The sequence below is a fragment of the Melospiza melodia genome, chromosome 16, assembly GCF_035770615.1.
Source record: "Melospiza melodia melodia isolate bMelMel2 chromosome 16, bMelMel2.pri, whole genome shotgun sequence".
Classification (NCBI taxonomy): Eukaryota; Metazoa; Chordata; class Aves; order Passeriformes; family Passerellidae; genus Melospiza; species Melospiza melodia.
In genome coordinates, this window is record NC_086209.1 from 12761847 (window position 1) to 12789652 (window position 27806).

Genomic DNA, 27806 nt, shown 5'->3' on the forward strand with positions numbered 1-27806 from the left:
ATTAATAGGCTCATTAATGAATTACATGCATATGTGCATGTGTAGGATAGCCCTGGGATGTACCAGGGTTTTATTTTTTGGTTTTTTTTTTTGTTTTGATCGGTCATAAAATCATAAAGATTTGGCCTGCAATAAGAATAACCTAATATGAAATTGAAATCTCTGTCCTTGTTTCCTGATAAATACCAGAGTCCTGGCACATGCCAGGGGTGATTGCAGCAGAAGCCATTTTACCAGTGACCAGAACACTTGTGGTCATGGTTCATTGAACAGTAATTTGACAGAGAAAATAAGGTTATAGTCCTTTCAAAAATGAGCTATTGAGCTTCACCAAATTAAGAGCTCGCTCTCTGGCTGATCTGGCTTTGGCAAAGCTTTTACTGAGTTATGTAAAGACTGGGTTTTAAATAAATTGGAGAACATGCACTCTAAAATATCTGTAGCTGTAGGCTGATCTCCTTACTTTGTTTTCAAAGAGTTTCTACAGTAGTCTGAGAAATAGATGAATGGATTACTGATGGAAATGAAAAAATCCCAATAATATTCTTAGTTGCCTTGTTCCTGTTGCATCAGAATAAACTCAACTACTTCTGAAGAAAATGTCAGAATATTGGTTTATTTCATTTGTCCCACTAAGCTCTACAAAATGGAACTGCATGATTTGAATATTCTATTTGAGAATAAAATCTATCACAATTTTCAAGGATCTTTGCTTATCATCACCTGGATGCCTCTGAACTATTTTAACAGGTTAATACTTGCTAAGTGGTTTAGAAAGCAATTTGCCTCTGTGAATCATATTGTAACTCCAGCCAGTGAAATCTGTCAGTATTTGCTGGAAAGTTAAAGCATGTTAATATCCATATAATGAACACTCTGTATTTCATCACTCCAAAAATATCTGTTGGAAGTACTTGGAGGATTAACTTGGAGTCATGAGAAAAGCACATTTGGTTGTAGCCTCTAGGAAAAAACTGTGCTGTACTTGAAAGAATCAACATGTGGTTAGAAAGAAAATTCTGATTCAACCTAGCTTGTGATAGCAACTAATTAACCTCTGGCACCTCTCTCTGAGCTGCAAGCCACTGCTTCCCAGAGGTTGCAGAGAGTCAGGCAGCTCCTGTGCCTTCCTCTGGCAGTGTTAATATTCATTTCACATTCAACTCCAACATTCTCTTGGCTAACTATTGTAATGTTCAACCCTCTCCAGACCAAGTGTGTTGAAGGTGATTTTAACATCTACATTTAGAGCAGCTTGTGGTGAATTCTCACTACATGCGACTGTAGTTTTAACTTCTTTTAACTTTTGTTTCCTAACTCTTTAAAACTCTGGTTAAAAATAGTACTGCTGTACTTCTTGTTTAATGATTTCTATTGATCAAAACAATAGAATTAATTAGAAAGTGAATTAACTTTCTCCTTTGGTAGTATGCTTAATTGTGATATACTGTACTTAAAGTAAAAAAAAATCAATATGTTTATCTTCATTACTATTGAGTTAATGATAGTGCTTAGTAGACCTATGTTGATAAATGTAAGTAATGCCTTTGGTGAGTGTCCAAACAAGACAGATGTACTTACTGTGGTTTTGTTGGGAAGTCAGTTGGACATTCAGCTCACTTCCCATCTGTTCTGGGTGTGAATGGCAGAGTTATTTCTGAATCTTAATGTTACAGCCCCTGCAACAGAAGCTACATTCTGAATACTTCAAGATTTTGTTGCAGGGTATGTGATGCAATGCTTGGGTTTTGCTTTTTGTGTATTGCAGTTTACACAGAGCTAAAGCACTGTTGTAGTTTCACCTTGTCTAACAAAACCAGGTTCTTGGTGGTGCGTGGAGATAAATGCTGAGCTGCTACCGAGCCAGTGACAAAGGCAGAATTTGTGGTTGCTCTGGGAGTGATCTTTCCCTCTTGGTGAATGTCACAGGGCTGGAATTCAGGGGATCAGTGCCTTATTGCCAGGTGTTATTGCTGACTTGCTTTGGAACTTCTGCCAAACCCAGCTCCTGAATGTCACTTTCTGCAGAAAGGAGAGGGTGCTCAGCCCTCCAGAACTGTTAAGCTGTAGTGGTGTATTTAACAACAGCAAATCAAACAAAAATCCTCAAGGTCCCACAAAGAAGCAAAAACCCCACCTCACAATTTTTTTTTTGTCATAGTTGTTTAGATACAAGCCAAAGTCTATTAGGATTAATATCATCTACTTGTCTTTATTAATACGGAATCAGCCAAGTTAATTTTTAGGACTAGAATTATAAAAGTTATACTCTGGTGAATTTTCACAGGGTGGAATTTGCAGTTTTTAATGCTTCATTCACGTGTGCAAGTTTCTGTCCATACATAACAGCAAATGTAGAAGAGAAATAGTGAAAATCTTTTCTGCAGAAGAGCTTCAGGTGGTGAACTGCTGAGCTTGTGTGTGATAGAGAACTGCTCATTATATATTGAAAATCAGGTAGAGAACTGCTTATGGCCACACAAGGCATGTCCAATGTCTACTTTTAGGTATTGCAAGTATTTTAATATTTATTATATCCTCTGTGTTGACTGTGCAGTTTTAACAAGGCATTGTGTTCTATGGAGGATAACCTGTAGAGAACCGAGCTATGGGAAGTTGTGTGTCATGTTCAGAAAAATGCTTCCATTATTCCAGCTGTCCTTGGAATAAATGAATCATGCTCAAGGTCTTTGCCTTCATTTGTAAAACTTATGAATTATGCTGTCTGTCAGGAAGTCAAGCAGTGATGTGGCAAACATGGTAAAAAGCCCACTCCAAACAGCCAAGGAGGTTGGTTTACTTGTCTGTTTCTTTTTATAATGATTTTAAACGATGTGTTCACTTTCTATTTTCTTCTGAGTTCAGAGAAAGTATTTTAAATAATCCTTCATGTAACTTTTATCTGATCTGACATTTTGGGAAGATGCTTCAAGAGCAAAGAGTCAGATTCATGCTTGTTGAATCTGTTGTTCTTCACTCCCATGCTTGCAAGTCTCCCCACATTATTTTGTATTTCTTCTCAGGAAGACAAGTACAAATTTAGAGAGTGGATGTCCTTTGAAATTATGTGAGACTCTTGCCTCCATGCGATTGTATGAAAACTGAAATAAACAGAAATCACCAAACCCAAAACACCCTAGAACTGACTGAACAAAAATATTTTGGGTTGTGAGCCAGCAACTGCTTGCTGCTCTGTTGCATAGTTGTGTTTGTTGGATGCAGAAATAGTTTGGAGAGCTCTTTTGAAGGTATACCCTGTAAACTTTATTAAATGACTCTGGATTTGTTTTATAAAATAGAGATAATTGTGTTTCAAAAATAGCACAAATCTTGCATGCTGCAGTTCATCCACATTAGTTTATTCAGCTGAGTACATTAGAAGTCACAGCTGCTCAGATGTACCCTTGTTCCTACAATGTTATGTCTGTGTGCATAAAATCTCGCTGTTTCAAACCCATGTACTCTGTTGAATGGTGAATTTGTTTTGAATATGTTTTTGTAGCTGACCTTTTGTACTCATGGCTTTGAACAAGGCACTTCAATGCTATGAGGGTAATATGTGAGTTTCAGAAAGTGCTCTACGTGGTCTTTGTACCCAAAGAATATGGGGGTAAATGTTTTTTTAAAAAAAGGAAATTATGAAAATTATTTTTCTTCCACAAATTCCAGATTTTTCCTTTTGACTATGTGATCATAACCAAACTGGGGACAAGGAGGGGGATTTAAGCACATTCTTGTTACTTAAAGTAATTTCTGAAACTGGTTTGAAGGGCCAATGTTTTAACCTGCATGTTTAAATTTTGGAAAACTTTCTGTATCTGAAATTTGCAGTAATTATGTCAAAGAGCTATAAATATTTTTTGAGATATGGAAATACTTGATTAAAAATGGAGATGCCCTCTTCTGTAGATTTATAGCTTTTGTTTGCTAATTAAAATTGTGTACATATTCATTAGACCTCTATACAGGCTCATAGGTAGAACATTAAATCACAGAAATTACAGAAACTAGTTGTTAATATTTCTGTAGAAGAATTTTATTAACATTGTATAATAATTACAGGTTAGCCTAGTTAGGCTCTCAGATGTAACCTAATTTATATCTGAAGACTAAAATAGTAGGCTAATAACACTGCAGTAATTCTTTAACAATTCTACCTAAAATTAGCTTGTCCTGTCTAGATTTGGACAGTAATTGCTTGGAATCACATCTTAAATTAAAATTATGACATGTTTGCCTGGACAGTAGCAGAATACTGGATATCATATCCTGAAGGAGTTCTATTGTGTGTTTCTAAAAGCAGGTTAAAAACTCCAACTGCAGCTTGAAACTCCATGATGTATGTTTTCTATTATAAATAGTCATGCATGGATGAGGTAATGCAAGCTGCAAGAATGAAAATACTTTTTTTTAATATTATACTTAGAGTTTCAATGTTTCACCAGTTTGGCAAGGAAAAGCTAAGATGCTTAATTTTGGAAACCAGATGAAACCTCTATAAACATTCTACAACACTGGATTGTAGAAATAACAATGTTCAAGTGTCTAAATCAGGGAGCTGGGGATGGAAGGAAAAGGAAAAACTTACAATCAAAAAAGCAGTTATGCCTTTTTAGGGACTGTTAGAGACTGTTAACCCTTCACTTTCTTGAATTAGCTGAAGGGAACCACTAAGGACTGCTTCTGTTGCCTGCTGATTTTTTTTCCTGTAGCCCCCGTGCTGCTACATTTCATTCCAGAAGACTGTGGGTTTAAAACAAAAGATCACTGAATGAAACTGGCTTTGGTGTTGAGGTTTCTCTGTTCCAATTCCCCTAGATCCCTGGTGGAAGAGGAGGATCCTCATATGAAAGTGTCTCTTGGCAGCAGCGATATGGGCGTCTCTGCCCACCTGCAGTCTTCGAAGACAGGAACCACCAGGTTTTTCACCAGCAATACTCACAGTTCTGTGGTGTTACAGGTAATGAAATATTCTCATCCTGTATTGAGCTGTACTGAGATTTTTGGCTGCTCTAAACAATGTGTCCACTCAATAGATTTCATTAATCTAGTAATTCCTGTAGAGCCTCAAAAACTCTCATGTTTTTGGGCTGTCAATGCCCACAAGCAAACATGGCTTGGGACTTGCTTTCCTGTGAGATAGAGGCTCAACTTTCAGCAGCAGCTTGCAAAACAAACCTGGCCTTCTCCTGGGGTCATATCCCAGTCCACTCTCAAGTTCTTAGAGGTAACAGCATTTAAACTCTGATGTGACAGCTGTATGAAAGAAGCTCACTTAAATATCATTATTTAATTACATTAAGCATGTTGCTAAGAGGCAGAGCCCTGCCAGGTTTGGTGTAATGCCCTGTGCTGGGTCTGACTATGGCACTACTGTGTGGTAGAACATCCATAGAGACAATAAACCCCTTAAATTGCTGTGGAACAGAATTATATCTAGAATGCATATGTGACCAGAAGGGGTAGGTCCAAAACAGGTAGCAGTCCCTCCCTGAAACAACTGCTATGGTGAAAGCTTACAAAATAAACTCCTTCCTGAAAATAACTTAATTATTTGAATAAAACTACTTTCCAGGGCCTGGTGTACTTGGCATTCATCAGCTGTATCTGGAAAATAATGATGATTCTGCTTGTCTTCAATGAATACAAATCATTGAACATATTACAGATAATGGTTTTAAGATGACAAATTATTTCTTTGTCACTTTTTTGGACCTATTCCTCACATGTACATGAAATTAAATAAATATTTACATAAGGGAAATAAGAGATTCCTGCTGTCCTCCCAAATCCAAGGGATGCTTTGCATTGTGCTTTTCCTGCAGGGCTTTGACCAGCTGCGGGTGGAAGGTTTGCTCTGTGACGTGACGCTCGTTCCTGGAGATGGTGATGAGGTGTTCCCTGTGCACAGAGCAATGATGGCTTCTGCAAGTGATTACTTCAAGGCCATGTTCACAGGTGGTGTTTTTATTAAAGCCATGTCTGTCTCCAATTTGCTACTCCAAATTGCTCTAATTCAGACACTCAGACACAAGTTCAGTGTTGAGTTCACTGATTTTTTTGTGAATCAGTCCAGGACTGCAAACAACACTGTGGACTAAACATCTCTCTCTACTATTGCATATGGGGTTTTAAATTAAATTTTAAAATTATGTTTTAGTTATCTCTAAATTTATGAAATAGTTTCAACCCCATCAAAATGGTCATTAACATTTACCTGCATGTCTGTTTCAGGAGGAATGAAGGAACAAGATTTAATGTGCATTAAGCTTCATGGTGTGAACAAAATAGGCCTAAAGAAGATCATTGATTTCATCTATACTGCAAAACTTTCCCTTAATATGGACAACCTTCAGGACACACTGGAAGCTGCCAGTTTTTTGCAGATTTTACCTGTTTTGGACTTCTGTAAAGTATTTCTTATCTCTGGGGTAAGACTATTTGTTTCCCATTTACAGTGTTTAAGGCCTTGATATGTAGTTTTGTTTTTTCTTCTATAATGCCACTGACTTATGTAAAAATCAAAGTTATGTCTAAAACTTGCCATTATTCACAGAGAAGAAATTTGCTTTATAGTTTCCTTGAAAAACTTGGTTTTCTTCTGAGTATTGCATTCAGCATGAGTTTGATACAAATGTTTCACCACATTGAAATTCTTCCCTTACATGTCTGATTTGAGATGTTTCAGGGTCTCCCTGCATGAGTGCAGTCACTCTGGTATTATCTGCTTGCTGCATTCATTAGGTGTGCTTCAGTTACTGTCACTTTATTCCTGTATTTACAGCCCCTCCATCTCCATGGGGTGCAGTTAGCTGTTTTCTGACTCTAACAAGGATGAAAGCAATATCCAGAGAGGATCCCTCACTACCTCCCCTGCCCTGCCAGCAGTGAGGAGCTCCTGCTCTGTGGGGCTATAGAACAGCAGTGCTGCAAGAGCAGTTCTGCCTGGAGAGACATTCTGCTGTTATTTTTAATGCTCACTGGAGGTTTTCTAGTGTTGATGTTAAATGCTTATATATCTCACTAGAACTCTGACTTTAACAGGTGTGTTCCGCACAAATTACAGAATTATTTGGAAATCAGCTTTTCAATTCTGTAATGAGAAATAAAGAAGCAGGTATTCCTGTTGCTCTGCAGAGCACAGGCTCAGAAATGTGGCCTCCCTAACTGAAAATATGTACCAGGATTTATGCAAACCAGAGGATTCTAAGCTGGTAATAACAGCAATTTGTTTCCTATGATGTGTTGGAGATATTCAGGCTTGATAATGCCATCTTGCTTTTAATTTGGAGACATTTTATAAGTGACCTGTCTGATAATGTTGTGATAATATTCCATTAAGCTTAATACTCTTCAATCCTACCCCATCTATTATATCTTGCTCAGTGGTTTTTTTCCCTCCAAAATGATGCCTCTCCAGGTTTGACATTACTATAAATACCAGCTTGGGAAAAGGTCTTGGTGTTGTTTTGAATCAGGTATTTGAAAAGGGCTCCTTCTGATGGGAGCTGAGCCCTGGGGACACTGTGGTGGCCTTTCCCCTTTCTGGGTAGAGCAGCTCCTTGTTTATTTTGCTGTGTGAAGGAAAGAACTTTTTTCATATTGAATCGTGTTATTGTTTAAAATGCTCATTCTCTGAAAGTATGTTCACTTGTGATGTTGACTCAGTCACTGTTTTTGTTCAAATAAGAAATATCTTGTTTGATACTGCATTTCATTTCCAAAGAATGAGGAAGACTTTGTTAATTCTCTTAATTTTATTGGGATTTTTTTGGGGAATACTTTCATTTAGACTGATGTCTGAGGGAACATAATCTCATTCATGGTATAGCTGTAGAGGAAGTACAAAACTGAGGTTGTTCTGTTAGCCTAGTTATGTTCTTAGCATCTTTATGTAAAGAATTTTTGAATTATCTTACTTCTAAAATTGTTGAAACAAGAGTTGTTGAGCATATGAGCTTCTTTTTGAAGGAGCATTTCCATAATTTAAATGAATATTCTGAGCAAGCATTGAGCTTATTTCTACTGAAGTTAGCTGGCTTGAGAGCTGAGGTAACCATTCCCAGACAAATGCTTAATTGTCTTTCAATTATCAGGGGAGTCCATTATTAAAGAGATTATAGAAGTCAGTTTATGTAAGGCATAATGTAATTGTGTACTTTCTAAGAGGGTATTGGAAATATTTACAAAGAAAAACCAAAGCCTAAGGTAAGAGCTTAATTTATGTAACAAAAATAATGAGACCTTCAAAGAACAATATCTGTTGTAGATGACTTGAAAGTGGTTTTTTTTTTATTTGCTCTGCATTTACACCCCTCCTGTCAAGTATCCCATTGCGCTGATTGTCTTTGCTCTGCAACCAGACAAACTCTCAGAGAAAACAGTGCAATACTTCCCAGGATGTTTTCAGTTTTACTGTTACTATTGGTTTTCAATAATTATAGCTGTGCAATAGACAACTACTCTCACATTCACATCTAACTGAGCTGTAATGTAAATAAAATTCATTAAAATGCTGTGGAAATGTTTTCAGGATAGTGAGTTCTAGACACAACACTGATTTTGCAAAAGTAGCAGCAATGTACAAAATGGAGGAAGATGAGAAACTTGCCCAAGTGAATTACAGCACTTAGGAAAATTACAGGGTAATGGGGAAAGGGTTGTTACACTGTAATTAAAGAAAACATTCCCAAACATTGAAAATTAATGTCTTGGATGTACCTGCAAAAAAATTTTATTCTATCTATAATTTGGTGCTTTACACTTTTGTAACTACTAGGAAAAAAATCAAATATTGAAGGCTTAATACTTGGAAGTTGTGTCTTGTCAAAAAAAATGCGTTATCTGAGGATGGAGGATCTGTTTTGTGGGAGTGTGGGATTTAACCCTGGGACCAGCTCTGACAGCCACCAGAAATTTGACTTTGTACTGTAGGGGTAAAATGGATTCTGTTTTCTGAGCTGGTCAAATTTCTGTGCTGTTTTTTCTGGGCTTCTGTCAATGGGAGCTCATAGGAAAATTTGAGGGTTTCAGGGGTTTGTTTGCTCTTTTAAACTTTGACCCTTTGAAGCACTGCATTAAATGCTTCAGTGTCTGACAGCCACTGACACAAAACAAAGTCAGACACCTGATTGTTTTGTGCTGCTGGGTTTGAGGGCTGGATTTTTTTGTGCATGCTGCTTTTCCTGAGCTGTTCTCCAAGGCTCTCATACTTGCAATCATTTGGCTGTGCCCAGTTTTGTAGTATTTTATAGTCAGTTAAGTTTTTATGAGAGCTTGGGAAGTGGTTGCTACCAAAATTTCAAAGAATTAAGTGAACTGCTTTCTCAAGAAAGTACTTTGGCTTTTGTAACATGGTGCTGTGCTTGACCTTTCTTTTTTGAAAAGCTTTTTAGTATTTTCTACAACTTCTGTTTTGTAATGAGCAATTACAATGAGTAATGTGAGTGAGCAGCTCTGCTCAGTAGTCAAAATCCATATAAAATAGGATTTATTTAACTGAAATTCTCAACTCCTTGTGGAGCTCCTTAGCTGTTTGAATGTCTATGGCTTTTAACTCTTTCCTTGTGAGTATTTTTACTTGTTATTGGATAGACTGTACAGTGTATGTATTTTTACCTGATATTTCCATTCCTCCTGTTCACTTCAGTGGGATTTCCAGAGTAGGCATTCCTTCTCTTCATTGAAGAGTTCCTGGTTGACTGATTTCCACACAGAACCATAGCATAAGTCAAACTTCTAAAAAAACCAGAAACCCCCAATGTTTGTGTAACTGAAATATTTATTTAAATAACATTATTGTGCTGAACTCCATCCTGTTTTGAATATTCAAGTAGAAGTAGCTATAGCATTTCTTTCTGTTGAAGGATTATTTTTTGGCTCAGGATTTAAGAACCTAGAATATATATTTTTATGACTTTTAAGTCTTTGCAATATAATTTGCTAGTTGGTGTGATTATATTTTTATATAATCTATGTGGTCTGTCATGTAATACAAAAATTATTTCCATGTATATAAAGTACAAATATTTTCGTACTAGAACTCCTGACAGTCTCCTGCACATTCATTTTATAGATAGGACCTGATTAGAGGATTAGTAGATGTTTCAAGATGCGTGAATGAACACTTGGGATGACTGTAGATCTTAACTCTAGGGCAAGTTAGATCAGTTTCTAGTGAATTAAGAAAATCTCCTATTCCTGTACTCTTAGACATTTGAATTGTCTGGTATTAAAGGACAATGATCAGATTGAGTTATACAGCATTAAAATCTTCTAATCTCTGTCATGACCAGAAGTCATTTGAAGGTTTTTGAATTCTTAGGCTCCAGTCAGGTCCAGTCCTCAATCTTTATAATCTTTTTTTAAAATAACTGTGAGATTTGTAAGCTTAAATTCTTCTGGCATTAGGAATGTAATGAGAATCACAAACTTGTGGAAATGGTTGACACTGAGTAGGACTGACATGCACAGAGACTAGAACATGTGTAAATGAAGCTTGGTCTGGAATAAGGTTTGAATGCAAAAAAGCTGCAATTCTTAGCAAGAAGCATTTGATTGACTTGCTGGGCACATGTACCAGAGAGCTTCCTGAAAGGAACTGGCTGGGTTCACTGAAAACCCACCACAAGTTTGCCCCATTCCTGGCGTGTTTCTTCCTTCCTGTGCCTTGGATCCCAAGTGACCTTAGAAATTCAGGAGCCAAAGATATAAAAAGATAGATGCAGCTACAATGTAAAACAGATGATTACCAAGTTGCTCAAGTACTGAGTTAAATTAGGGTGTGATCCATACTGCTAAAGCATTTAATGAGCTGGGTATTTTTATGGGAAATCCTTCTAGGTTCATTCTTTTTAAAAATGTATGTTTGATCTAAAATCACCACCTTTGTCTTATTTTTAAGACACGTATATTTAGTTTTGAACAGAGTCTGTAAGAACACTGCCTTGATTTATTAAAGATCCATTTTTGTTTTGAAAGAATGTATTCATGAGATTGAACACTGTAAATATTAGTTGTCCAAAATATGTGGCATGCAGGGGTTAGCTGTGCCGTTCTCTGTGGTTTTATTATGCCAATACAATTTTAATAGTGTCAGAAAATGTCTAATGGTGAGACTTTTGTTTTGCTCTCTATAACCTTGGGCTGATCACCTGTCCCTTCACTTTATTTTCCACATGTCTTTCTTACAAAGATGTTTTCAGAGCTTTTCAAAGATGAAGTGCTATATAACTGCTATGCCTCATCATTGTATAAGGTGTTTGACATAATATGTGCCATCTGCTGTTACTTGTCTCAGTTCTTTCTTCAAAAGAAGGAATAAATTGGGTCTCCCTTTGCAGTCAGGAATATATACACTGCATTGAATATTTGCTCATGTGTAAATCACCTTGAGCACTGCAAAATGCTGAAATATTGCTGATTCTACATTATTCATAAATTTTATGTTATCATTTAGACACCAAATTAAGAAAGCATTTTGATCCCTTTTTCTGTTTACTTAATAGGTTTCATTGGAAAACTGTGTTGAGGTTGGGCGAATTGCCAACACATACAACCTCACAGAAGTGGATAAATATGTTAATAATTTCATCCTGAAGAACTTCCCTGCATTATTAAGTACTGGTGAATTTGTGAAACTCCCCTTTGAACGTCTTGCCTTTGTGCTTTCAAGTAATAGCCTTAAGCACTGCACTGAACTGGAGCTCTTCAAGGCGGCGTGTCGCTGGCTGCGCTACGAGGAGCCTCGCATGGAATACGCCGCCAAGCTCATGAAGAACATCAGGTTTCCCCTGATGACACCCCAGGATCTTATCAACTACGTTCAGACAGTGGACTTCATGAGGACTGACAACACCTGCGTCAACTTGCTGCTGGAGGCCAGCAACTACCAGATGATGCCGTACATGCAGCCGGTGATGCAGTCGGAGCGGACGGCGATCCGCTCGGACAGCACGCACCTGGTGACGCTGGGCGGGGTGCTGAGGCAGCAGCTGGTGGTCAGCAAGGAGCTGCGCATGTACGACGAGAAGGCCCACGAGTGGAAGTCCCTGGCGCCCATGGACGCGCCGCGCTACCAGCACGGCATCGCCGTCATCGGCAACTTCCTCTACGTGGTGGGCGGCCAGAGCAACTACGACACCAAGGGCAAGACGGCGGTGGACACGGTCTTCAGGTTTGATCCGCGCTACAACAAGTGGATGCAAGTGGCATCTCTAAACGAGAAACGGACCTTCTTCCACCTAAGTGCCCTCAAAGGACATTTGTATGCAGTCGGAGGTCGGAACGCAGCGGGCGAGCTAGGTGAGTCCTGCTGGGGCCTTGCCTTGTGCTGGGCATGGAAATGCCCTCTGCCCAGGGAGTGGGTGGAGAGAAACAAGCTGAGGTCTTTGGAGAGCTGCTGCTTTCTGGGAGTACTGCAAATGCAGAATTTTTTCTGGATACACTTAGAAGTTAATTTTAGAAGGAATCCCACAAAACAATACCAAACAATAGAAAACCATTCCAATGTCATGTGTACTGATGTGTATTATCCAGTGTCTTGGCCTTTACCAGGAAACATGAAGTGAGCATCTGTGTCTGCCTGTGTAAGTGTAGGGAATATAAATGCAGTTTTAAAAAGAAAAAATTCATCATTTCTTCAGCTGAGAAACAAAATCCATTCCTAAAGGATACATGGCTCTAGCTGAAACTCACTCTTAAATGAACATTATGTTTTAAAAGACAAAAACTTTTCTGGAATAGTATTTGAAATGCCAAGGGTTTTTTTGATTTTTTTTCTTTTTTTTGGTGGGTTTTTTTGTTTGTTTGGGGTTTTTTTGTTTTAGTCTTACGACTGATTTGGTTCACTCACAGATTAGTGAGATTCAGGTATTCTGATGTTCTGGACTTTTTAATTATTAAAAATGTTATATTTCGCCTATGATCTTATCTGTACAAATGACTGAATGACTTGATCCTGGTCTCTCTTCTTTTCCCCCCTTGCAAATGATATTTAATTTGGCTTGACCAAAAAAACCCACAAACAATCCCAACCCAAATGCACAAAACAAAAATAAAAACTCCAAAAAAGAAGGAAACAAACAAAAACAGAAGGAAAAAGCCCATATCAGTTTCCAGAGAACAAGATAGAAACAAATAATAAATACATGGTAAGTTTATAAAATATGCAGAGGATGACCCCTATTAATCCAGTGCATTGTGCAAAGCCATAGTGGTTAACATTTAGTCAAGTCTGGGATAGGAGACAACTGTAAATTTGTCTGTGCTTTAAAATTGAAATGTTAGAGAGATTCAGCTTGGAAGTTTAGCATAATATTATATCTAAACCAGATCTAACATCTCATTATTTAGTTTTCTGCTTTCAGCCCAATACTCAACTGTCCCATGTCCCTTTGTGGCTTCTACCTCTTGGTACCAAGATTTACTTTTCAGAAATGCACAGATATCTGTAAGTGCAGTGAGAAACATATTTAATTGGAACCATGCAAAACTTGATTTCTACTGCAGGATCTGTGGCTTCTTAAAATTATTGCATCTTGGTTATTCACATACACAGGTTTAACTCATTGTCACGTTGCAAATTTTCATAGGAAATATACAGTACACTGCTTCCACCAGAAAAAAAGTGGCCTGGCTTTGCTAGAAATTTTAATTCCATTCCAATGTTTGATGAAATGGGACGTGCAAAAATGCCTCCTGTTCCAAAAAGATGGGAAGCTGCTTAGCAATAACCTGTTTTCCCTAGACAGCCATTTTCTGATGCAGATCCTGAGGATTTCAGAATTTTTTACTATTGCCACTATTTACCTGAAAATGCATCCTAAACAATCTCAATATCCTCTGGAAGACTAAATGTACAAAAGAACAGGTATTGATCTTTAAGCATCAGAAAACTGATATATAGCTTCAGTGAGCTATTTTTAACAGTATGAATTAATAGCAGATAATCAGATTGCTGACCTTGTGCACTGTACAATCTGAACAGAGGAGGGTTATAAAAATGTCAGTGAAAAAGTTGCAAGTCTGACAAAATCAATGTGAAATAATATTGCCACTAAGCCAGTGCAACCTGTGTGTGAAGGAGTTACCTTAAATTAAACCAGCGGTATCATTCTGCTGACCTCAACTCTTCTGCTTTCTTTAATTAAAATACAAAATTTATCACCTATCTAAAATTCTTTTGTAAAGATATCATTAAAATGCTGTAGCAATTTCCACATAGACCTGAAAAATGCCACCAGATCATTCTGTGGGAAGAGCACTCTAAATGCTAAATACTGTAGCTCTCTGATGCTTTGATTTGGGGCTTCAGGTTCTTTCCTTGTTAATTGTGAGGTGAGTCACTTTTCATTTTCATATTTCTTTCATAAACCTTGACAACTGGAAGATGCAATCCAGCTTAAACTTCCCATTCTGTTCAGAAGAGAAAAGCTCTAAGGCTTTTCAAAGAGAGAAGGTCAAATCTGTGTTGGACAGATATTAAAGAAGTTGCCCTTGGGTTCAAACTAATTTCAGTCTGTTGTTACAGAGGAAAAATTCCCAAAACCTGAATTGAGCTTTCTGGAAAATGGGCTCTTATGGAAAAGGGCCAAAGGATTAAAGTTACTAATTTTTTTTTCCCCTGACATTCATGGGAATAAAAATTATACTTTTTTAGGCTTTCTATCAAACATTCTGAAAACTGTTTTCAGATGTTTCTTCTTCTGAGAACTTTGTAAATGCCACTTTCTACATTTGTAATACTTGCTTTAGTGGAATAATCAGCTGCTGTTTTACCAGTGCATGCTACTGAAAAGGTTATGTTCACTGGACAGAATGAGTGAATTTCCATGTATATGGTACACGTGTTGGAATGCGGTGAATGTATCCTTTAAATGTCCTGAATTATGACATTAAAATTGAGATTTTTTTTCAACCCTGTGACAGCTTAGGGCTGTGCAGAATTAAGCACCACACCTGGAAGGATTGTAGATAATTCTGGTTAGTTCCCTTTAAATGTCAAGGCAGGCACCTGCCAGAGGTATTCCCAGAAGGCAGGAGAGCAGCCCTTGGGCATGGAGGAGCCCAGCCTGGAGAGGGCAGGTGGGCAAAAAAAGAGTTTTCATAAAAAGAGACAAAGGGAAAAGCAGGTGTGGCTCACAAAGATACTTGTGAAGAACAGTACACTGGCAGATTCCAGCTGAACACTGGAGACTGTTTTCTCTTCTGACAAGAAGATTTTTGTAGCTCATTGTAAGAGTTCAGTTGTGCTGGATGATGGCAGAAGCTGTGTCTGTAAGTTCTAGAAAACTTGTGCATTAGGTATTGCCCAAATACTTCAGGCTCTGCTGTTGAAAGCCTTGAGTAGAGTTTTGAGTTTTTATATATGGGCTTTTCCTCACACTTTGTGGGAAGTTGGGTTGTGACTAAACCACAGATTCATTCATCATGCTGCAATAAAGACAGAAAGAGAAAACTGCCAGGCCAGTTCTTTTGACCCTCTGCCCATCAAGTTGGAAGATATTTATTTTCCAGATGCCCTCTATGATGTTGATCCCTCCTTGTTTATGTAAAAACTTCCCCCGTGTGTGTTTGTGTGTACATATATATGTATGTCAAGATACAGCTAATATATTTTAAATGTTATTGATTGATATGCACTAGTACCCAGCTGGGCTCTTCACTGTCAGAGTAGTATTGTGAGTATCAGACCAGAGTGTGAACTAGAGGACCTCTCATATAGAGGCTTATTTTGGAGTGGCTCCTTGCTATGCTAGGACAAAATTAGTCAGGACTATTTAACCAAGTCAGTTTAGAATTGTACATTAATAAGCTGTATTACAGAAATAGTATAACAAAATTAAGAGCCTGGGTTTTGGGACATCACAGAGTTGCTAAGTGCTGCTGTAACAGACCTCAAGACACTTTAGAAGCTACTGACAGAGAAGTGTTAAATATCTGTATCCTCCTCAAATAGCATCACAGATGGCACTATAAAATGATTGCAGGCTGAACATCCCTTGGGACTGCCAAAACTTTGTCTTTTTGAGATTGCTTAATTCTCTTAAAATGAGGCCTGTCTTCCCTGGATTATGGTAATGAGCACATCAGAAGTTCTACTGTTAAACATAAATAAAGCCTGGTCTGAATCATTCATGGTGTTGGAAGAATGAATCCATCACTCTCACTTAGGTGCATTAAAGTAGCAGTTTTAGAGTATTTTGTGAACTCTGCTCTGTCTGGAGATTTTCTAAAGAAGAATTTGTCTCTCTTAAATTATGGGCATCTTTGATAGCTGGAATTTTGAATATTTTTTTCTTTTCAGTGCAGAGGAATATCTTACTAAAAGAGAGAAGTTGAATGACCTTGCAAGGTAACAGGGGTACAATTACACAGATCAAACAGAAGAGTAGGGTTTTCAGCTGTAAAGTGATTAACTTTGTTTTAGAGCACAGTGGATGTGAGATTTGGGTAGGAATAGTTTGTCTGAAATAGTGGCAGACAGTATTTTGGCTGTGCTAGGAATGGTAGAGACAGTTTTGAAGCCACATCAGAAAGTGATGGGCCTTGGACTCAGCAGCATCCTTTCTCAGATAAATAATGTCTTTACAACATGGTGATAGTGATTGTGGTAATGGGTACCAATTCTGCATGTTTTGTCTTCTCTAGCTAAAGGGATATTTTGGCTATGGCTTCTCAAATGCGGTTTGTAGTGCAGAGTGAGATAGAACTGTCACATTCATCTGTGTGCTGCTCCTCTGCTCTTCCTTTGCACATCCTCTGCTCCTCCTTTGCACATCCTCTGCTCTTGCTTTGCACATCCTCTGCTCTCCCTGTCCTTGGAGTGTGTTAGAAACACGAGTTCCTCACCTTGATGCAGAGTGGGAGCACTTTGGGGAGGGATGCAGTTTGTGTGGAAGCAGCAGGGCGATGTTTCAGCACAGAGGAGCACAAACAAGGGTTGGAAGGGGCTGCCCTGGGGGTGGAACTGGGACAGCTGTAATTACTTGCACATCAAATCTGTTTCCCTCTGGTTTTGAAATTTCTGCACATCTTTGCTTCTGATTGCTAAATAGAGCAGAGTGGAAAGGAGCTTTCCTTTAAAAAAAAGAATAATTGAATGGATGAAGATGTTTACAAGAGCGTTGGGTTTATTTGGGGATTGGGCAAAACCTGCAGGTGATGTTAAGGTGGCACTGCAGAGAAACACAACTCAGATTTAATTTTAGGTGTCATTTGTGGAATCAGTTCTTTGTGCCTGTACCTTTCTTTGGGCAAGAGAGTGTCTCCAGCATTCCTTGGATTTGTGGCTAAGTCCGTGATGGGATACAGAAGGCCTGCAGCATATCAAGTGGAAAATAATACAATTTTTTTTAAAAAAGGAGGTCTCTGTCTTTATTAAGAAAACCCAAACAACCAAGGCAGATCTCTTAGGTGAAATTTGGGAACTTGCCCATATATTGGGCAGATTTTTTAAATCAAAAATTTGGTACATCAGCAGTACTGCAGGCACACCTGACTTCAGTTCCTTTGTATTGGTTTGTTATTTTTTTATCCATCTTACACATCCCTGAGCTGGCAGAACTGGGAGTCCTTGTGCAAGCCACTCACACAGAACCAGATGCATTTCAAGATTTCATTACTATTTTGAAACAGTTTCAAGAATATGAAATTAATAATTTTATATATGCAAATCAACATATATAATTTGTTTAGAAAAAAAGTAGAAATTTAGTGTGTTTGCCTTGTATCATGAACTTGATGTTCTGGACTGGCACTTTTCTGCATTTCATAAATTTAAAGTTCAGCTCCTGGGTGGGGAAAAGCTGAAGCAAATCCAGTGTGCTGTAACAATTTAACAATTCTTATGTGCAATATAGATTTTTTATTTTTCACTTCTAGCCTTAGATGATGCTGCACTGGCTGTCAAACAGTATTTCTGACATTGGAACTAGAGGCTTCTATTTTCAGTGCATGTACTTGAGACACTAATTGCATGGAATTATGTATGATCATCCCGTTTTGCAACAATAAAGAGGTTAGGCAGCAACTAAAAGAGAATTCAGAAGGTCACTCTAATGTGCTCTATACTAATTTTTTCATGACTAGGGGTTTTTTTTTTGTAGTCTGAGACCATAGCTAAACTCTTTTATAATGATCCCGAGGATTTTTTTAAAACAGCTTTGGAGTTGGGATGAGGTGCTTTATATTCACTATGTGTTACTGTCTGATGTTCTTTACTGGCCTGCTTTGTAATTCTGTAATTAGGCTTAAACTAAAACTGAATTCTGCCTTATAATAACAAGTTTCTCAGATTCTAAGGGTATTTTCTCTCTTGGTTGATGTGTAACCCTGCACTGTTAAGTCACCATCACTGATTCCATAGAGCTGACTCAGATTTTCTACTCTTGATTCAATAAAAAACTTGTTCTAGAGCAAGTAAAATGTCACTTTTAAAGACAGATTCAGTTTTTCTTTGTATAGTTCATAAACATCCAACAAAGATTAAGCAGCCTTGAATTACTCAAAATGAGATTTAATTTGTCTTTAAGATAACTTAATTATTGACAATTTCTCTGTGCATCATAAAGTCACTATATTATGGGGGTTTTGAGTCCTTGTGCCCCTCTGATCTCCTGTAGTATCAAGGTGCCAGACCTAGAGCTTGCTCCATTATTGAATTTGCCTTCTATTTGTATTCCCTGTGCTTGTTGCAGCCCTTTTCCTGCAGCCTGCCTCTCTCCCATCTTACACTGGAGAGAGGATCCAGGATCCTCTCAGGAATCCATTCTGCACTCCTGGGTGCTGCTGGGTGCTGCCCTCTGTGATTTCTGATTGATAAAACCCTTGATCATTCCAACATTCCAACTCAGAGAAACCTGCACAAATGGAGTTGTGCATCAACACAGGCACTGCTTATCTCCTTGTCAAATTCAGGGATGTTTAATCTTTTTTCTTTTAAGCTTGGCTTCTGTAAATTGATGTATCGACTTGCATATGCTGTGCTGTATGTTGCTGTGCAAATCCTTGATAAAACACTGCAATACAATAGAAAATTAGCACACAGAAAATAAGAACACAGAATGTTCTCTGAGCAAGTTTGCTGATGGTACAACCCACCTAGACACAATCCTATGCAACCTGTTCTTGGTGACCCTGCTTTAGCAGAAGAGTTGGATGAGGTGGAGTAGATGATTTCCAGAGGCCCTTTCCAACCCCATCTGCTCTGTGTTTCTGTGATAATAATTTCAATAATTCCCTTGAGACTCCCTCAGCTGAACAGTGTTACTTGTTGGCACTTCCTCTGTGGGTGTTTCAGCAGCACCAAACTGCCCTGCTGCTTTCACCACTTCTGTGCTCTCTTTGTCTCCCACAGCCACTGTGGAATGTTACAACCCCAGAATGAACGAGTGGAGCTACGTGGCAAAAATGAACGAGCCCCACTATGGTCACGCTGGAACCGTCTATGGGGGGTTAATGTACATTTCAGGTAAATAAATCATGCCTGTGACATCATCTCTGTGAAACAGTTCCTTCTCTAACTTTCTCTGTTTCAGCAGCAGACAGTACAGATTAGGCTGTGGTTGCAGTAGGATTGCCATGGTATCAGTAATGATGCAGTTTCCTTTGAAGCCAGTCAAACAGCACATGCACTTCTGGCTCTGACAAAATTATTGTAGATAATATTGTGCTCAGTAATTGAATAGCTCTGAATTCCAAAGCAGTCTAATCAGAATAAAGTTTTCTGTAGCCACATATAAAAATTATAATATATAATTTATATATTATATATAGCAATATAATTAAACAAAATATTGTTATAATATATAATTATAATTGTGTATAACAGTATTAAATAATTATAACATGTATTATGATATAATATAGCAATTAAACACAGCCTCCCTATAAACTTTGGACTGCATTGGAAATTTTATAACTGAAAAATGTTTGCCTTCATTGAGGTAATGAAAAGGGCTAAGTCCTCATGTTAATCAAAGCATATAAGTGATATCTGTACTTTCACTGTTTTTTATTTGAAATATGCTTGTTCTGTGTGTCACTGAGGTTGTAGTTTCATTACTTTTTTTTTCCAAATGGGTTGTCTGAAAATCTGCTATTAGCTTAATTTTTTAAGAAGATTCAATCTGTCTGTCAGTGGTCATTACAGGGATCACAGCCCTGTATCCTCATGCTGAAATTTTAAAAGATGTCCTCTTGAGAACTAAGCTGAAATTCAGGGCAGGAGGTGGGACAAAGTTGCTTATCTGACAAGAACTGGTGGGGGATGTACTGGAGCAGCTTCATTTAGGGGCTCTTGTGCCAGTAGGCTAGGAGGAATTTGCTTTAGAATTTACTGTGAGGTACAGGTGCTTATTTTGATGTGAGCAAGTCTATTGAGTTCCTAATTGCTGTGCTCCTGTCAGTTGTGTTTTGCCCGTTTTGGTTGTTTTGCTGCAGGTGGCACATACATATGCTGTCTGCTGTGGCTTTTTCATGTAGATCCCACAGATTTTTCTTTTCCTTTTGTCCTGGAGCCTCTCCAAATGCTTTTACAGGGAGCTATGGAGAAGGTAAATATAGAGGTAAATGTAGAGGAACCCTAGGTAACTATTAACTGAAGAGTGTTTGAAATGTGTGTCCTCTCTCTATTCACTTGAAGTTGATGAAAAAAGTGTTTTGATGAAAATTCTACTATGTGATACTTAAAACACAGTGGCATAGTATCAAAATTTGAAAGGGAAATGGATTCTTGATGGTGAGAAACATGACCAGCAAACTGAATGAACACAAGCAAAGAAATAAATTTGCAGAGTAGAAGCATAGGTAACAATTTTTTGTTCTTTTAATCTGCCAGTATCAATTGTGTAATGAGTCGCAGTGTGAGACATGGCTTCTGTCCATATTCCCATTTAAAGGAACAAATTTCATTTGAAATTGAATACTTCTATGATAGTAATCTAAGCTAGAGTGAAGAACTTTTAAGGAAGATGGAATTCTTTCAGTTAAATGTATTTTTTGTTATTCAATGCTTATTAGGGTGAGCACTCCTCTAACATGTGTCTTGTTTCTTTAGGGGGAATCACCCACGATACTTTCCAAAAGGAACTCATGTGCTTTGACCCTGACACAGACAAATGGACTCAGAAAGCTCCCATGACGACAGTCAGAGGTCTGCATTGCATGTGTACTGTAGGAGACAAGCTGTATGTTATTGGTGGCAATCACTTTAGAGGAACAAGTGATTATGATGATGTTCTAAGCTGTGAATATTACTCACCAACTCTAGACCAGTGGACTCCAATTGCCGCCATGTTACGTGGGCAAAGCGATGTCGGGGTTGCTGTCTTTGAAAATAAAATCTATGTTGTTGGAGGATATTCTTGGAATAACCGGTGCATGGTGGAAATAGTTCAGAAGTATGATCCAGAAAAAGATGAGTGGCATAAAGTGTTTGACCTTCCAGAATCCCTTGGTGGCATTCGAGCCTGCACTCTGACAGTTTTCCCTCCAGAGGACAACACAGGGTCACCGTCCAGGGAGTCTCCTCTGTCAGCACCTTAGACCCATCCCTTGGCTCGCCGTTGTAGTAACACCTCTGCACTGCATCATGGGTCTGTCATTTTTCTTCAGTAGTTTCTGTTAGGCTTAGCCTACAGCATTTCATACAATTACTGGAAAAAAAAAAAAAAAGGACTTTGACATTATTTGTGCTGTTTGTTTGGCCTAGAATGTCTCTGAAGTGGTTGACGAAAAAAGTTGTACTCGCCCGAGCCAAATGTTTAACAAATGAGAGGGTATTGTCTATAAAATGTATGAACTAGGTACGTTATTAATGTTGTATGTTGGGTGTGAGGTACCTTGTAGCTTACATTTGGGAGCCCAGTGAGTCAAATTTGTATTGAACATGTCACTGAATTTCATGTTGAAATCCTTTTTCCTTTCATTTTTGACTGCAGATCACAAGGGTAGGTAGACCACATCAATGTGAACTCTCTGAAGGTTGCCAAGGGGCCTGAGCTACCTCCCTCTTTACACAGAGTATTTTTGACATATCTGTTTACCCACCTGACTTTGTGGGTGCTTTCAGAGCATATGAAGTTTCTTAGGCAGAGGGAAGAAATAAAATAATTTTAAAATATTAGCACTGTACAGGAGCGGACCTTGTAGAGGCCGGGAGTTTTTTATAACATATATCGAGTGTTTTTCCTGAGTCAGTTGAATGATGCTTCAAACAAAATATCCTAAATATATTTGTGTTTTTTAATTTGTTTTTTTTCAGGAATTGGCTTCCTCTTGCATGGGAGCACACACTATTAACAAATGGGAATTCAGTGCAGTTGTGTATCCTTTGCTATGGCTGTACTGAAAATGGGTAGTTAAGGGCTAGAATCAGTAACTTAAGCCACTGAATTTGACCAAATGGTTCCATCAGATCAAATTTAATCTACCTTTTCTCCTTTGCTGTTGAGATAACTTGCATAATGTGTCCTCTGTATAGTCTCAGTTAATAAGGTTATTTAGCACAAAGTGCAGCTTCAGTGAGAGAGCTGCTTTTGCTCAGTGAACCTGGACTACCACATTTTACCTTCTTTTGTTCAATAAAACTTTTAACTGCAGTTACCCAGTCTAAGCTACCTCATTAATGTATTTGGTTTTTTCCTCTGCCTCACTGTCTCCAGGATACGTGTGACGTATATCCACGTGGGTAGGTGAACCTGCAGGAAACCAATGCACAAGTGATCATGAATGGGTATTTTTTGACCTACTTTTAAGAAACTATTTTGGTCTGATGTGTTCATTTTATTGTTAGGGACTGATGAAAAACCAGTCTTAATGTTTTTTCCTTTGAGAGCTGCTTATGTGTGTAGCCCTGCAAATTCACAGGAATCTTTACCTGCTCCAAAATGCAGTGCCCTGCTGACAAACTGCAGCTCTGATTATGCCATTGTGATTGTTCTGAACTTCCCATCATGTTACAAGTCATTTTGCTAATGAACACAGTCACAGGGGCATCCTCTGGGGAAAACTGTTTAAACCAACTTATTGTGTTACCTATTAATAATAACCAAGTAAAGCTTAATCGACTTTTGTTGGGATTTTGCTATTTGTGTTTTGTCCCTGCTTGATGCAATCAAGCAGCAGGATTACTGTGGTGTCAGATTTGGAAGTACTGATATTTATTCTTTGTGCAGTTTACTAGTAATGGTCACTACCAAAATCTACATGTAAGCTTTAGGTTTCATCATTGTTTTGGTCAAAATCAATTCTTCCTCTTTAAAAACACTGAAGTCTCAATTCCATGTGGCTGTGTAAGGTTGTTGCAGGTGGAATAGTGGCACCAGTGGATACTCCTGGAAACTGGCCAGTGAAGAAAAATTGATTCATCACCCTAAGAATACTCTTCTTATGCTGTGCAAAGCACTGGATAGAAAGATGTTGCTCTGTTGTTTAAGGATTTTTCAATAATTTAAGTGTCACATGCTACTAATTTTTTTTTCTAGCTCAAAGACCAGATTTTAGATCCTGCTTGAGTTTAAATCCCCTGAAATCCATATTCAGTGGCTCTTTTATTAATTAAACTGAAAAGTACTTGAAGGAGTTGCAATTCCTTTAGGATAATGTAAATATGTCCTGCTCTTTGTATGCTGGGGATGAGGGACACAGTGTTTAAAAGTGGGTATCTTCACTGGTGTTCTCTGTTGGAAGAGCTTAACATGGGTTCTGATCATTCTGAGGTGGTTTAAAGCCAGGATGTCAGTTTTGTGTCTGAGCCTTGTATAGCCAGGAGCTGGTATATGGCCACAATGTTGAGATTTTTTTGTTTGTGGGGTTTATTTTGTTTTGTGTTTGTTTTATTTTTTGTTTTGATTTTTTTTTGATTCATTATTTGTTATACGTAAAATGGAAGAATTATTTTTTGAACGTTTTGTCATCAGTGGATTAAATGTAGTGCTTCAATCAAATTAATCTTTGGGGTTTTTTGTTTGTTTGCTTTTTTAAAATCTCCCTCTGGATTAAAGTGTTTATAATTACATTAGTTAACATTTACTCACTAGGATTGAAAAGCAAACATCAAAGACTTGCCCAAAACTGCAAACTCTTTTCTTCTGTAATGTAGTATAGAATGATTTGATGCTCACTGAGTCTTTCTTAACCATAGCATAAGAGCCCCTTTCCATCTCTGAACCCACACCTGTAGGAACACACATGGATACACCAAATTTCCATTTCCAGTCAGGCTGCCTCTTCATCAATCTTGGCTTCTCTCATGTTGCAGTTGTAGTACCTGAATCAGAAAAGCATCTGGATAAAAAGCAATTACAGCTATTTGATTTGAATGAAATTAAGGTGGCATGGTGTGCCAGCTGGGAGAGCCACAGGAGCTGTCTGCCCTCTCCCAGTGCTGCAGACACACTGCAAAATTCATTCAGACTTTGCTTTGTGGTGCCCAATTAGCAGCAAATGCCAAAAGGGCTCACTTCCATACAGAGTCTGCCCAAAGGCCCATCTGATGTCCCTGCAGACCCCAGCACTCTGACTCCAGACATCTGAGATAACATTTCCCTTGTTCTGTGTTGAGATAGGACAAGAACAATGGGGAAGATGACCTGGGAAAATCCAGGTTATGTAAAATTTCTTTGCCTTGTTAACATCAGAGAGTTCATCATCTGCAGATACCCATTTTTCTGTGATTCCCCTCCCCTTAGAAAGTTGTAAAGTCCAAGAACCTCGTCCAGGGAAAGCAATTCCTGCAAGGATCCAGCCAGTCTTGTGGCTTCTTGGGATAAAGGAGTTGTGCTGAAGGGATGAGCGTGGCTGACAGCCTGGCTGTGGCTCTACAGGCCCCTTGGGTGGAAGAATCACTTTACCTGCTCTCAGGACAAAAGTGAGCTGCTTTCTTATAAACAATGCTATTTTTAAATTGCCCATTCTGTTTCTGTGGGATCTCTAAGGAGCAGCATTTTAGTGACAGAAGCTCAAACCAGTAGTCTGGTCCTTTAGTGGAATAATGGCAATCATGGATTTAGAGCAGTTTGCATGCAGATAAATAAAGTTCTACCTAAAGGCTTACACTCTTAATCTGATGGGCTGGTTGGACATCAAAAAATAATTTCATACCACAGCAGCAAGTGCAGTACAAATATCTGGAGAAGTTTCTAACCAAAGAGTTGAGGATGAAGTTGAGGATGATCTGATCAGAAAAGATCACAGCACTTTTCTTTGCAAAGTTCATTCTGCCTAACAGAATTGTTGTTCCTTGTTAATTTGCCCTCCAGCTGGTGATTGCCTCACCTTTACACTGCTGTCTGACTCTGCTGGTCACTGTTTTTATAATCCTTGGTTTTGTAGCTGACATCTCTGTTTACTTCCTCTGCTGCTGATCAGAACAGATCAAGCAGAAGCTTTTTTAGTGGCACTTACATCAAGAGAGAAAACAGCCCACTGTTGATAAATGAATTTGTAATTCAGCTTGTGCATCTTGGAAATATAAAAGCAGGTTTAAGCTAGTGAAAGGTATGTGCATGGTGCAGGAGTAACGTGTGCCCCTTTCCTCCTGGCTTGTGCCCTTTGTGGTGTGGAGTGGTGACCCAGAGATCTGGAGGGACTCAAGCTCTCATGTGGCACTTTATGCTCTCCATGCTCTGTGAAAGTGTTCTTTCCTTGCACACCATATGTAGCTTATCAGGTATTATTTCTTTTATATTTTAAATGTGAATAATGATTCTTTGTGTGCAAGTGTGGTCAGAAAAAAAAGTCTTAAAGGGCAGAGTTATACTTTGCTTAATAAGATTTTAGTCCCATGAGTATTGCTGGACCCGTTCAGCTGTGAGAGGGTGATTGCAGTTTGAGAGGCAGCTGGGAAATCCCGAGGGCTTTCCTGCCTTTCACCAGGTCACACCTGGTTCTCGTTGCCAGTCTTTCACAGGTCATTAAGTGAAGTTCTTTTCTCTGTCAGAAGGTTCCAAATTTGGTGTCCAGCTCTGTTGGACCTGGATGTGTTTGCTCTTTAATGACCTGGTAATTTGTGTAGAAATGCAGCCCAGGGAACCTGGGAGTGGTGCTACAGCAGGAGCCACAAGTGGCTGACATTCCTGAGGGGATGCTCTCCTACTCTAAGTATTACTTTGGCTCGAGTGCTGGTTTTTTCCCCATCTTTGGGAGTATTTATTGCTGCTGTTTGAGTTTTTAACTTTTTATTCATGAAATGAGTAATGCCTCTGTGAGTCTGCAGTGGGAGCAAAAGATTCCGGTGGCTCTTTCAGAGCTGCATGCTGTCAGGCTGTCCACATGGTTATTAAGCCTTTCCTATTTGGAGCTCTGCTTCCTAAGTGTTTAGGAAAACCATTTTGCAATGTGAAAAGATCTCAGATGAAAATATGTTTGGGACTGGAACATAAATGCATATTATTTTAGATTTTTTTTTGTCATGGTTTAGAGGTTAGTTTGGACTTTCAGCTCTCACAGACTGAATGGGGAGTGATATATATATATATATATATATATTTTTTTTTTTTTTTTAATAACTTATAGTTGGTTTAAGTGAGTCAAACTCAGTTATTTGTACCTGTTTGCACTCCTGGCTGCCCTGTTGCTGTATTCTCCCTCAGCATTCTGTGCTGTCTGGCATCTGTTTCCCTGTGTAAGAGCACCTCCTGTCCTCCCTGCTGCCTTTGATTGAGTTCCAAAATCAATCTGAGCTTGGGTTCTTACATCCAAAGCACCTGTGGAGCTAAAGACCATGTGGAGCTGTGGATTGAGGACCATGGCTTTGACATTGAATTCCCCACCAGCCCCTCACTGCTTTGCAAGGTCTCAAACCCAGCTAAAATCTGTGTGCACAAGGCAAATCTCTCAGGCTGAAAATTTCAGTAACCTGGGTGCCTAAAGAGCACCAGAGTGTCCTTGTCCCCTCTGCAAGGAGAGTTTGCACTTGAGCTGCTGAGGGCTCTGGGAGGGGCAGGCACAGGAGCTCCTTGTGTAACCAAACTTTTTATTGGCCTTGGATTCTGCTCTTTCTTGTGTGCTCAGGTGGAGATGATGGGATGGGAGGGCAGGTCAGGGTTGGTCACACTTCCAGCTCTCAGGAGAGAGCAAGTTTGTTTATTCTCCTCTGTCTGCACAACACTGCAGGAAAAAGAACTGTAGGAACATTTCAGATTTTAAACATTGTTTCACAGAACAGTATTCATTAATAAAGGAAAAATTAGTCTGTTTTAACCTGTGTTCCTCATAACCAGGATTTTTCCAAAATACTTGGCTTCTGTTGAATTAACAACTTTGCCTTTACCTCCCTTGTTCAACGTTACTGTAAAAAATTGCTTGGTTTCTTTTCCATTTGTTTTTCATTGCTTGTAACCTTTTCTTAGAAATGTGAAAATAATTTTCCTTACATGTTTTATGCACCAAAATAAACACACCACTGGTCACCTGAGTCCCCTCCCCATGTTTCTTACTCAGTGCCTGCCAGTTTATCTTTCCACATTTTTACCCAAATGTGTGACAGCTGTCAGTAAATACCATCACAGAGCCATAAAATTCCGGCTGATGGGTGCTGCATTGTTAATTGGGATAAAGAGGGGTCATCTCTTTTCTTAATCACTTCTGGGGAAAAATTGCTTTGAAGAACAGGCCTGCCCTGTTTAAATGCAGATTGTTTCAGCCTGTGCTTGTTAACTTTAGTTTTGAATATTTGTCTCTTTCAGATGAGTAATTGCATTGGGTGCTTACAGGGCACTGTCTATAGAATGTTTCCTAATTGCAGTTAAAGCACAGCCCAAGTTTCCACAAAGGGGAGAGAGAGCTGCTGTCCCTTAGGCATG

The 27806-nt window shown here is 38.6% G+C and overlaps 1 protein-coding gene across 8 annotated transcripts in view; it reads left to right on the plus strand.

Moving 5' to 3' along the window:
- The window catches only part of KLHL13 (kelch like family member 13), a 78797-nt gene extending 51379 nt beyond the window's left edge, over positions 1-27418 (plus strand). For all 8 annotated transcript variants that reach the window (XM_063170677.1, XM_063170678.1, XM_063170674.1 and 5 more), the window contains 6 exons: positions 4819-4960; positions 5826-5958; positions 6235-6431; positions 11508-12303; positions 19358-19471; positions 21059-27418. In XM_063170677.1, coding sequence (XP_063026747.1) covers positions 4819-4960; positions 5826-5958; positions 6235-6431; positions 11508-12303; positions 19358-19471; positions 21059-21546 — 1870 coding nt within the window. In that variant the 3' untranslated portion in view covers positions 21547-27418. The remainder of the gene's footprint in view (positions 1-4818; positions 4961-5825; positions 5959-6234; positions 6432-11507; positions 12304-19357; positions 19472-21058) is intronic.
- The last annotated feature ends 388 nt before the right edge of the window (positions 27419-27806 follow it).